Genomic DNA, 12,547 nt, shown 5'->3' on the forward strand with positions numbered 1-12,547 from the left:
GGGGGGGGGCACTGGAGTGGGGAGTCAGGGTGTGGAGAGACATAGGACAGGAGGAAGCAGCCCTGGCCCACACCCTGCCTGAGGAGGAGCGGAGGGGCAGCCAAGCACCACATCTCTTCCACTCTGTTCCCTTCTGCCCTCCAGCCTGCAGTTTCCCAGAAGCTCCTGGGCTAGCCTGGCTCCTACCGCTGGTCCCGGAGGCCCTGGGTCTGGAGGGCACTGGGCAGGAGGGAGGCACCCTCCTCTCCTCAGGGCCCTTCTGGCATCACAAAGAAGAACATAGCATGAAGTGGGCCTTCTTAGGGGTCCCCAGCACCCCACCCTTCTCCCTGGTGCTCATAACCACCCTCGGAGGGACCACTGTTGGTGGGATAAACTGAGACTCAGAGAGGGGACCTCACCCAGAGAGGATCATGGTCTCTAAACCCGGCTCTCTTTCTAGGACTCCATGCCTGGGTCACACTACCAGGGAGTGCTGTTGTAGACCCAAAATCGGGGCCAAGATGGGGAGAAACAGGCCAAGGGGGTGGGGGCAGGTGGTAGACGGACAGCCTCTGAGGCTGAAATCTCTCCTGCTTTTGGGTAATAAATTCTGATCATCGCGATAATGGGGGGGGGGGATAATTAACATTTTCAAGGTAGCTGGCAGCATAGAACCTCAATTCGTTTCCATAACAACCCTGCCGGATGGGAATGATTGCTGCCCCTCCCACTTTAGGACAGGAGGAAAAGAAGGCACCGCGAGGGAGTGTCACTTGCCTAGAGTCAGGAGCAGAGCTGGGGTGGGAAGCCCAGGAGGTCTGACAGCGGCAGGGTGTTTGTGACCATCAATCAGCCCTCTCGGCTGACCCTGGGAGTGGGGAGGCAAGTCTCCCACAGGAAAGGTCATCTGTAGAAGCAGGTCTGGTGTGAGTGGGGAGCAAGGAGCGGCCACAGTGTCAGGAGGGCAGAGGGAGCAGCGAGGGCCAGGCCCCCGAGGGCTTCCTGGAAGGGCAGGACAGACTGGACTGGGGTTGGGCAGGCTGGTGAAGATGTCTCTCTGCTTCCCACCCTGGGATCCCGCATGTGCAGGAGAACTCCCCCCACCCTGAGGGTGTGGTACAAGGCCCTGACAGGCTCTGGGGAGTCTCCCCGACACCCCAGCACCCACTGCTGCAGTAACTGCACCAGTGCCTCGGACACCCCTCCACCAAGAATTCCCTCTCCCTGAGCTGTTTCATATCTGCGTCCTCCCCACGCCCACGGTGTGTACTAGGGTGCAACAGGAACCCCCTCACTGGCACCATAACGCCACACCCAGCCCCAGTGCTCAGCCAGGGCCCCTGCACACAGTGGCATACAGTGGGTGCTAGAGAAAGGCACAGAGCCAGAAGACCATGGGCATCTGGGCCAGACACTTAGGGAAAATGAGGGTCAAGAGAAAGGAAAACCAGGTGCTGCTACCTCCCAGGCCCCTCCCACCGAGCAGATCCCCAAGAGGGGTGGGGAGGGCATCCTTGCACACGTAGCTGGCACTACGCACTCCTTCTCTGGCAGTGGCCAACTCCCACCCTCACCCTTGCCCCAACCTCTGAGCTCAAGTGACCATTCAGGTGGTGGGAAATGTGACCATACGGTCCCCTGGCCAGGAGGACAGAGGCCTGAGATCCCCTGGGCCTGAGGGACAAGATTGTCCATGCCAGGCCAGTCACACCCCATGCTCTGCCCATCTTCTGCCCATGATGCATGGACAGTGGGGGGTGAGGCTGGGCTGGGGAAGCAGCAGGCAGGACACTGTGTCCGGCTCACCCGGTCCATGTCCCCCTCCCCAGGAAAACCACATCGCAGGATGCACAGAAACAGGACTCCACGGCCGTCACCTCTGTGACTTCAAAGTACACCAGGTCTCCTGTCTGGGGAGACACGATGAAGCTAGAGATCCCTGCTGACAGTGCCGGGAAGGAAGGTGAGGCTGGGGGCAGGAAGAGGCCTGGGGTTGGGATGGGCGGGGGTGGAGGTGCTTTGCAAAGGGCAGCCCAGAAAGCCACTTACAAAGGTGGCAAAATCCCGGCCACCACTCAGCTGGAAGCCACCTGAACACCTCCTTGGGCTCAGTTAAAAAACGTTTTAAAGGAAACCAGAAAAGAAATCCTGATCTTGTCATGCCTCATCTCCCAGCCTGTTCCAACGGACGATAAATGCATTTCCCAGACAATAAGAGCTTATCTTTTTATGACCGTTATTATTTCTATGGCTGTTATTCCCGCCGTCTCCCGCTGGCTTCCTAGCTCGCCCCCTCTGGACCATCCTGCAGAGGCACCACCAGCCTCCCAGGAGGGGTAGCGGCGCAGCCCACTGCTCGGATAAGCAAACTGGTTTGCAGGGAGGCCAGAGAGCTGGCTGCAGGGCGTCAGTCAGTGAGCAGAGGGGCCAGGACTCAGCACCCCATGCTCTTGTAAGGGTCTAGTGTCCTATCTGCCACAACTGGATTTTTAAAAGTTCTGAACCTTTCTCCCTGCCGGGACCTCCCTGGGTCACTGCCCACCCACAGAGAGGTGTGTCCGGGGCTTTCCAAAGATTGGGGATCTACTCTTAGAGAAATTGCACCCTCACCCCAAGGAAACACTTTCAGCCCCCTGGCTTCGGCCAGGTCTAGCCTGGGCGGATGATTTCGATGTTTCAAGGCAGGATGGGGGTGGAGTGGGGGGTGGCTTGAAATAATCCAGGGGCCTGCAATAGACAAGGCTGCACTTTGCCCTGGAGGGTGGGCTACAGTACATTGCCAGTGGCGGGCGCTGAGTCCTTGGGTTGGTAAGCCAAACACATATGAGAACCTATGACTTAGAACGAGCCCCCAGGCACCCATGTTAGCACACACACACATGCACACACATGGACCAGGGGACTTCTAAAAGGTTCTCAGAAAGTGAAATGGGGAGATAATGGGACTCTTCCATGAGCTTTTCGAAGCCCCCTCATATTTTCACACCGTAGGTCAGGGCTCGGCTGGCCAGCTGATCCAGGGCTGCTGGGAATGCAGGCACTACAGGCACCAGTCACATTGCCCACCTTAGGGCATCAGAAGGACCCCCATCTCCCTTCTTGCGGGTGGGCCCCTTGAAGGCCTTGGGCAGAACCGGTTGTTCTTCTCCCAAAGACAAAATCTAGAGGCTGTGGGAACTGGAGGAGGGAGACGGGAGGAGGAGGGGCATCAATGAAACAGGAGGAAGAGAGCTCTAGGTCAAGGTAGAGAATTGATTTTGTTTTCCAGCCTATAAATGGGTAGGCGGAGCCACTGGGATGATTTGAGAAAATGCAAACAAGGAAAACTGACTCAGGCTCTCATGCAAATCCATGCATGAGCCTGTATGGATGTCCATGGGCTGGTTCCTGTGTGTGTGTGTGGACATTGTGTGTGAGTAGGTACATGCTGGCACGTTGGTGTGTCTGGCAGCAGTGTGTGTGTGTGTATGTGTGTGTGTGTGTGGTGAATACTGAATGTGCAAGGGAACACATAGTTTGCATGCTGTGCACATACATGTACGTGCAGGTGCATTTGTGTGGCTAAAGGGAAGTTGGGGGGTAGGGCAGTGAGCAGACCTGGGCTGGGACACACACACACACCCCATGATGAGAGGAAGGGGTGTGATGAGTCAGTGGCCTTAGAGCAGCGGAGATGGGGGCAGAGGGTATGGCGGGGGGCGGGGGACATCTGGGCAGGCTGCGAACATTGGCAGGTGCTAGATGCTTGTTGGAACCTAACTAGAACCGGTTGCTGTGGTGATGTGTGTGGTAGAGGGTGGGGAGGGCAAGGGGCCAAGCCAAGAGGCAGGGGCAGGGCAGGTGGAGGCATAGGGATGTGTTAATGAAAAGCCAAGCCCCTGTGTTGGGGGCAAAGCAGGCAGGTGGCAGAAATGGCTTGTTGACCACCCAAAGGAAGCAGTAGGGGGTTGGTGGGGCATGGCACAATGCCCGGAGAAGAAGTTGGTGAGACATGTCTGTAGCATGGAGACAAGGCTCAGGGGTGGCCATCCCCCCAGTAATGGCTCTTCTACTGGTGGGGCCTGGGGTCAGGGAGGGCACTCTTCCCCAAATATCAACCAGGATTGGGGACTCAAGACCCCTCGGGTCTCATGGCTTTGGCTGGGACCTCCAGCTGAATTTCCTCAGTTTACTCAGGGTCGAGAGTCACAGAAAATTAATAAGGAGGAAGCCAGTGCACACCCCACTGGAGAACCCAAACGCCACCCTCCCACCCTTACCACACTCCTGAGGTGGGGAGAGGAGTTTTTAAAATAGTAATGTATTTCCAGAGCAGGGTCAGAGGGTTCAGGTTAAGTGGCTTGCTAAAGGCCACAGAGCAAGAAGGTGACTTGATACTGGGACCAACCCCTTGTCTTACACTTTCTTCAAGCCAGCCCAAGAACTTTTGCTGCCCTTCACACCCTCCTCTGCAATGAGCATGGACCCCATGTGGCTAGCTCTTGAGGGGCCTTGCAAGTGTCCCTCCCTCTCTGGGTCTACAAGGTCTCGGGAGGGGGAGGGGAAAGGTAGATGATTTAACAGAACCCTCAGCTCCCATCTACACTCCCAAGTAAAATGACCCACCCCGTGTCCAAATGATCTGTCCAGTTGCAAGTCACCCAGAACCAAGGAGACCCCAGCCTGTGAGCACAGCAGGGCCAGCAGCTGTCCCTGGTGCTGAAGCACCCTCTGCTCAAAGGGAGACACAGGGCAGTCTTCTCTCTCGGCCTCTCTCGGGTTCATCTTTAACTCCTTCTCTCCTCCATTCTCTACTCCCTCCTCTGCATCCCTCCTTCATCCTCCCCACCCTCCTCCTCTTTTCCTCTCTCACGACGTCTTCCTCAGGTCTCAGGCTTTCTGAGTGGAGAAGACCCCTCAGAGCCTACGGACCCAGCCTGGCTCACCAGCCATTTACTAGTAGTGTGATGACCAAGAGAGCCCAGGTGGCACAGTGGTTATGCATGGGGCTGCTAACCACAAGGTCGGCAGTTTGAAACCACCAACTGCTCCTTGAACGAAAGATGAGGCTGACTGCTACCCTAAAGAGTCCCAGTCCCAGAAACCCACAGGGGCAGTTGTGCCCTGTCCTATAGGGTCATGATGATTGGCCTCGACTCGGTGGCAGTGAGAGAGTGGTGACCATGCCGTGCCGCCCTTCTCAGCCCCAACGGACAGACTTTGAAAACAGAGACAGTCATTGCTATGAAGGGGACTGTGAAAAGGAGGGCTCATCCCCGTGGCTGGCACACAGTAGGTGCTCCTCACATGGCACTACTCCCTGGTCATGGGCAGTCCCCTTGGCACACATACAGAGTGGACACTTTTCATGACAAAATGAGGTCGCTTTAGAGAGAGGGCACTAAGGGGGCACGCTTCTGAATGCTCCTTCCTGTCTCCGGTCGCTGGCCCTCTCTTTCCTTCCCATTGGAGGGTTTCTTGGTCAGGTCACTGTTGCTGACTGAGCCTCCATTTCCTCTTATATGTGGGAGAGAAACCCTCCCTTCTCACCTGATGAGCTTCGAGCAGGAGAAGGGACCTTGTGACTGGGAAGGGGTCCTCCACCTGCCTGCATGTATCTCTCTGTGTGTGCAAGCATGCGTCTACGGCCACGGGTGGCTGGGCTCCCTCCCATCTGTGTGTGTGCACCTCTAGGGTGGAGGTGTCTGGTGCACAGAGAGAACTGGATCTCGGGGGCTCAGACAGTCCATGTGGTGTTGTCTCTCTGCACACCTGCGCATGCATGTGTGTGCGTTCCACATGTGCGTGTAGGCACGTAGGCTGGTTCCGCAGTGTGGCCCTGCTCTCAGCAAGGCCTGTCCCCTCTCACCGGCACACCTCACTGGGAGGGCAAGAGTCCCCTAAGCCTTGCCTTGACTCCATGGCCCCTTCTTCCCTCTCCAGATGTGGTGCTCAGAGTGGTGGACAGCAAGACCAAAGAGGAGCTAGTGTCTTACCAGATCCCCATCAAGTACCTGCGTGTCTTCCACCCCTACCACTTCCAGCTGGTGAAGGTGAGTCCGAACCCTGGACATGGGGCCCCCAATGGGCCTGAGCAGATGGATGGAAAGCTGGTGGGAGCCACAGCGGTGCCCCCAGCTCCTTCCCAAGAGTCTCTCTATCCCATGCTCATTCCTCATGATGGAAAGTCAGGGCCGGGAGACATGGCCCAGGGTGGACAGGGGGACTTGGGGAACGAGGTCCACCAGAAACTGGAATTGTTCAAATTCTTCTACATACAACAGCCCATAAGACAACTACCATGTTGCACAAATGCAGCAAGTAAAGCTGTGTTCTGATTTTACACGTCAAAGGAGGAGAGTGTGTCTAGACATGGGAGAAACAGATTCTATAGAGAACTGATAGGTCCCGGCCCTGTGCCAGACGCTTTGCTCGGCACCTCTAATCCGCAGGGTGAATTACATTTTTGCAGGCAAGGGGCCTGGGGTTTGGGGGAACGGCCTCTCACCCTGGGTCACACAGCTAGTGTGGCAGAGTGGAGGGTAAGCCCTGGCCATGCTGTCTCCTAAGCCTATTTTCTGCCTCCACACACTGCCTGGGCGAGAGAAAGGCCGTGGGAAGTTGGGGTGTGTAAAATGTAAAGCATCCCTGGGAATGCACCCCCATAGTGAACAACGGGGTTGATTCTGAAGTGTGGGGGTCGCAGGGTCCTCCATCCATGGCTTGAACCTTCCAGACCAGCTAATTCTGTTTCTTGGCTCCCCTGCCCAGTGCTGACTCATGGAAAAGAGAACCATTCCCATTGCTCGTGTACTTACAAAGTGCCTACTGGGTGCCAGGCACTGGGTCAGCCACCCTGCCCTCCCACAATGGGCATTCCAGACCCCGAGAGTGGCTGCGGCTGACTCAGAAAGCAGATCATCTGGACTCAAACCTGGACCTGTGCCTCCTGGCTGGCTGGTCACCAAGCCTGTTGCCATTGAGTGGATTCTGATGCCTGGTGACCCCCGGCCGTGTCACAGGAGAGCTGTGCTCTAAGCGATTTCCATGGCTGGTGTTCAAGAATTAGATCACCAAGATTTTTCTTCGGAGGCACCTCTGGAGGACTTGAACTTCCAGGTGGTTGGCTAGCCACTGAAGGCATTGACCATCTGTGCCACCCAGAGACTCTGATGTCCACAGGAACCTGTGTCCATTCCCCATCAGCCAGCCGGTGGAGTCAACTGTGTAGCAAGGCCACCTGGAGGGTGTGTTAGTCCAGATGGACTAGAGAAACAAATTCATGGACATTCATATGTGTATAAAAAAGAGCTTTATATACAGAGCAATTGTACATTAACCAAACATCCCAGCCCAGTCCAGATCAAGTCCATAAGTCCTATATTAGCCCATATGTCTGACACCAATCCATAAAGTCCTCTTCAGACTCATGAAACACATGCAATGACGCCAAATGCAGGAAGATCACAGGACAGTGGGTGGGAAGTCTTGTGGATCCGGTGGCAGTGTGAGCATCTCAGCGCTGGCAGGGGTCTATGTGGTTCTTCCCGCTCAGGGCACTAACGTAATTCCATGTGTCTTGTCAGCTGCAATGTCTCCCAGGGAGTGAGCTGAGAGAGAGAGTGTCTCCTGCCTCCAAGGAGGAAAAACAGGAGTTCCCAGAATCCTCAGGAGAAGGCCACGCCCACACAGAGGCCTCATTGGCTATGACCTGATTGGCAGGCTAGACTCCACCCCTTCACTCCTAATCCTCTCAAATTGACACCAGATGATGTAACTACCACAGCTAGCCAAGCCCCTGACAGGTGGCAGGTGGTAGGTGCTCAGGTCGGGGCTGTTCTCTTCCTGTACTCTGCTGGGCCATTCAGCTAGAGGGGCAGCTAAGGGGCAGCAGGTATGGACTATGCTCTTGCCCCTCCCCCTCCCCCAGGCAAGAGACCAGCACAGAGTGATTTCTGTTCATCGTTCTGCTCCCATTGCCAGCTGTGAGAGCTCGCTCAGCAAGTTAGCGCTGACACGTCCATGTTTGAGAGGCTCCCTGGGTCAAGGCCGACTAACAGAACCAAATGCACTGCCACTGAGTCGATGACAACTCATAGTGACCCTCTAGGACAGCAACCCTCTAGAACGCTCCCTTTGAGTTTCCAAGACTGAAACGGTTTGCAGGAGTTAGCCTCGTTTTTCTCCTGCAGAACAGCTGGTGGTTTCGAAGCACTGACGTTGTGGTTAGTAACCCAACATGTCACCACTATACCACCAGGACTCCTCCCTGGGAGAGAAGAAACCTATAAAACAAACCAAGGCTCCACAGGCCCATTTCCATCCGTGGAAGCAAGGGAGGCGTGGCTGTGCATTCCTGCCCTGCCCCCACGTGTTCAGCGAAGATGAAGGGGCCTTTGAGCTGATGGCTCCGGTGGAGTTCCCTAAGAGATGGAGTTCAGGAGTGCAGAGTGCAGGCATGCCATAGGTACTGTTTTCTGTAGATACTCTTAGTTTAGTCCTGGCCCCGGGACCTTGATCTTCCCTAGAGCCCTAGGGAAGCCCCAGGTCTACCTGAGAGAGCCCAGGGCAGCTTCAGGACGGGACCCCAGGCAGGCAGGGATGCGAAGGCTCAGAGATTAGCGAGCCACCCCCCCCAGGGACACAACACTTGAGCGTGGTTCTGGGAGCATCCCCCGGCCGCCTCACTCTCAGTCCACTTACACCCCGGCCTTGTTATCACATCTGTACAAGGCGAGCAGGCAGGCCGGCAGCAGTCCTTGTGAGGACGATGAACTATTCAAATGGAAAAGGAAAGATTTATGATATTGATCTCCTTGGAAGAGCTCATAGGGACCATGAGTTGTAATTATCAGCTCAGAGCCCCAGTGGAGCAATGCCAAATGCTTATCTGCACAGGGCTGGATTTATGGCCGGGGTCAACCTCCTCCACACTTGTCTTCTTCCTCCATCCCGTCCCCAACCCATCCAGTCTGGGAAACATGGTGAAACCGAGACCCAGCTGTTTGCCACGGTCGTCCGGAAGGGCAGCTTCATCCCCCACTACATCGGCATCAACCACACGGCTCTTGAGGTAATGGGACCTGGGGTCCTGGGAGGGGTGGGATGGGAAGGAGACCAAGCTGTCAGCAGACCCCATCTCCTGTCCTTGGCCCCTCAGGCTGGCCTGATGGTGTGGAGATGGGCTGTCTTGGGGCAGAAATCAAGAAGTAACTGGATCTTGCAAAATAAGCCATTTCCAGACAAGCTCTAAGGTGTAGGGATCTAGCAGAGATGGTGACGACGAGGCCTGACGCTTTCCAGGACTTGCCACGCACACAGCCTTGACCTAGCCTCTCCTTCCCCCGGTGTCCTTGGAAGTGAGTGGGAGGGGGCTTCACCATAGCTGACCCAGAGGAGGCCCCCACAGCCCCCTGCACCTCCTGGGGGAAGCCCTATGCTCCCTGCTTGGTCCACAGCTCTGGTTTTTTTCTATCCTGTCCCCTCCCTCCCTGGGGAGCGACCCCTGACCTATGGCCTAGGCTCCACAAGCAAGCATTTCAGAGCCTCCCCACCTTTTCTGGGATCCTGTTCCTAAAGAGATTTGACTGGTCTGCTAGTTTGCTATTCACGCATTCGTTCCAGAACTAGTTCTAGAGCTTCTTCAGGGCTAACTCCCACATACAATCCCCTTCTTCCCACTCGCGTAACCTCAGAGAAGACACAGCCTAGGGACCTGGGCCCTCGGTGTGGGCCCTCGCTCTCCCCTAGACTTCAAACCAGCCAGGGCTGCAACCAGGGTGGAGTCCAAAGCCCTGGGCGTCTCCGGCTCTGCCATAGCTGAGCTGATCCTCCCCAGAGCCCTGTGAGCCTGGCAGGGCAAGTGCTCCTCTCTAGCCCCACTTCACAGCTGGGGACACTGAGACCCAGGGAGGGCCCAGAGCTCCTGGCCCACCGCTGCTTCCCCGCAACCAGTCCTTGGCGTAGACGCCTCCTGTTCTGTCAGCAGCAGCAGCAGCAGGTGAACAGATGTCTGCTTCCAATGGCAGGCCATCCGCTCAGCAGAAGGAGAGTGCTGCTTCTGTACGAGCAGGTGCACTGGACAGCTGTCTCCTTCACACCTGACCTGTGTCACCTCTCAGGAACCCCTCCCAGCCCTATGCCCTTCCCTTGAGGAACAGAGCCCAATACTAAAAAAAAGAGAAAAAGAAACCAAATTCACTGGCACTGAGTCCATTCTTACTCAGAGTGACCCTATAGGACAGGGTAGAACTGCCCTTTGGGGTTCTGAGATTGTAACTCTTTACAGGAGTAGACAGCCTCGTCTTTCTCCCTAGGAGCGGTTGGTGGTTTTGAACTGCTGACCTTGCAGTTAGCAGCACATTGTGGAACCCACTACACCACCAGGCTCCCTCCTAGAGTCAAATAGCTCTCCAGCAAATTCCTCAGGCCTGTCCCTCACTCCAGCAAGAGTTGGAAATTCCACCATTAGACAGCCATTCCTTTGAATATCGTGGAGGGAGTTTCAAGTCCAGAAGCCTCAGTGAGGTCCGAAATGCCTTAAAAACAAACAAACAAACAGTTGCTGTGAAGATGACCAGCCCATGGTGACCCCTTGTGCATCAGAGTGGAGCTGTGCCCCCCGGGGTTTGTGATGGCTGATCCTTTGGGGAAAGGCTTTGCTTCCAAGGCATCTTGGGGTACATTTGAACCTCCGATCTTTCCATGAACAGCCAAGCAGGGAGCCTCATCTTTCTCCTTCAGAGCAGCTGGTGTTTGAACCACTGACCTTGCTGTTGGAGGAAGGTAACCTGGAACATAGAGCCAAGTACAGCAGGGAGGAAAGGCAAGAGGGGCCTAAGTGTGCAGCAGGAGTGAGCCATCGCTGGGGGAGAAAGAAGAAAGAGTTGCTGGGCTCACCTGCCTCTTCTCTTCCCAGGTCTTTCTCCGGGAAGTCAACGAGCCCCTCGCCAACAACTACACTCCCATCGTGGCGATTGCCCGAGTGGTGCCCAACTACAAGGAGTTTAAGTGAGTGGGGCCCGGGTGGGCACGGATGAGCAGGGTGGGGAGGGCAGGGAGAGGCTATCATAGGCTGCCATTGCTCCTGCAGGCTGTCCAGGAGCTTTGGAAACCTTCCCTCTCCCCAAGGCTCCTCAAAGCTCTCCACTGGGTCTGAGGTCCCAGGAAACGGATCACGCCTTTCCTTCCACAAGAGAGTTGAACACAGACTTGGGGGGGGAGGGCAGGGGAACGAACAGGGACTTAAGTGTCTGCAGCAGATCTGAAGAGCTGAAGGGGGCCAGTGTGTGTGTGGATGGGGGGTGGGAGATGGAGGGCATCCTCATGCCCACCCCCAAATCCACCCAGCACAGGCTCTGGGTCCTGGACTATGGTTCTCCCCAGAGGAGAAGGCCCAGGGATCATCTCAGAGTGTACCCTATAGCTCTACCAGGCTCTGCCCCTACTACTTCACCCCTCCCCCTGATTCTCATGTGGATTTATTGGGGTCACAGTTCTCAGGAGGGGGGGTGGGCCAGCTCTGCCACAGCAGAGAAAGTCTCCCCATGAACATGCACACACACCCCCTTGGAGCCTCAGCACCATCTCCTGGGAGCAAAGGTCTGCCTGTCACTTCTGATGATGCTCCCTGACACCCACCCCTGCCCATGGCATTCCGATGGCCTGTGAGCCTGCCTCCCTTGTTGGAGAGATGAAGATGAGCTGAGTGTGTGGACACGCGCACGTGCACGTACACATATACTCACACTCCCTTGGAATCCCTTCCCTGCAGTCTCCAGGCCCCAGAAGCCTCAATCAGGATTCCCACCATATAAACTCAACAGCAACACAATATCACTGCCATGATGTCTGTTCTGGACCATAGCAACCCTTTAGAACAAAGTAGAACTGCCTCTTTGGGTTTCTGAGACTTTATAGAGCAGACAGCCTCATCTTTCGCCTGAAGAGCAGTGGGTGAGTTCGAACCTCTGATCTTCTGGTTAGCAGCTCAGTTCATAGGCCATGAGAGCTCCTTGATTCCCACCATAAGGGAGGCAAAGGAAGGCAGGGTCCATTTTCAAGATGGGGCAACTGGGGCTTTCTGATGTGGCTAAGGCCACAGAGAGTCACGGTGCTACCGCAGGAAGACCATCTCCTGACCAAGATGAGCCCTGGCCAATAGCAGAAGGACCATAGTCCACCACTTGAGCTACGAGACCCCGGCCTAAACTAGATAGGTCTTGGACTCCTCCTCACACCGGCCAATCCCGGGGCTCCAGAGTGGTGGCCCCCCAGCTGCCAGGTGGGGCGCAAAGGCAACAGTGCCAGGCCCTGTGAGCCCCCGTGCTGACCCCATCTCTTCACCTGCCCAGGCACAGCCAGGAAGGCGGGGACCCAGCATCGCAGGGGCTGCCCCTCACGCGGCTGTCCTTCCCCATCTCGTCACCCATGGGCTTCGACGTTCCTCGGGTCAACAAGAACGGATGTCCTCAGGTATGACATCGTCCTTCCCTGCTTCACCCTGGTAGTAACTCACCTATGTGCCCCTTCATCCCGTCCCTCCCTCCCTCCCTCAATGACTGCTCCCTAAGAGTTCGCTGAGTCC

At 56.0% G+C, this 12,547-nt stretch overlaps 1 protein-coding gene across 1 annotated transcript in view; it reads left to right on the forward strand.

Moving 5' to 3' along the window:
- Positions 1-12,547, forward strand: part of CCDC33 (coiled-coil domain containing 33) — a 92,321-nt gene that overhangs the window by 18,565 nt on the left and 61,209 nt on the right. Inside the window, exons 3-8 of the mRNA XM_045285668.1 lie at positions 1,812-1,945; positions 5,905-6,014; positions 7,172-7,186; positions 8,933-9,034; positions 10,880-10,971; positions 12,315-12,435. Of these exons, the coding sequence (XP_045141603.1) occupies positions 1,812-1,945; positions 5,905-6,014; positions 7,172-7,186; positions 8,933-9,034; positions 10,880-10,971; positions 12,315-12,435 (574 nt within the window). The remainder of the gene's footprint in view (positions 1-1,811; positions 1,946-5,904; positions 6,015-7,171; positions 7,187-8,932; positions 9,035-10,879; positions 10,972-12,314; positions 12,436-12,547) is intronic.

Source organism: Echinops telfairi, unplaced genomic scaffold, assembly GCF_000313985.2.
Source record: "Echinops telfairi isolate 266 unplaced genomic scaffold, ASM31398v2 ScPeMD7_7475;HRSCAF=8513, whole genome shotgun sequence".
Taxonomy (NCBI): domain Eukaryota; kingdom Metazoa; phylum Chordata; class Mammalia; order Afrosoricida; family Tenrecidae; genus Echinops; species Echinops telfairi.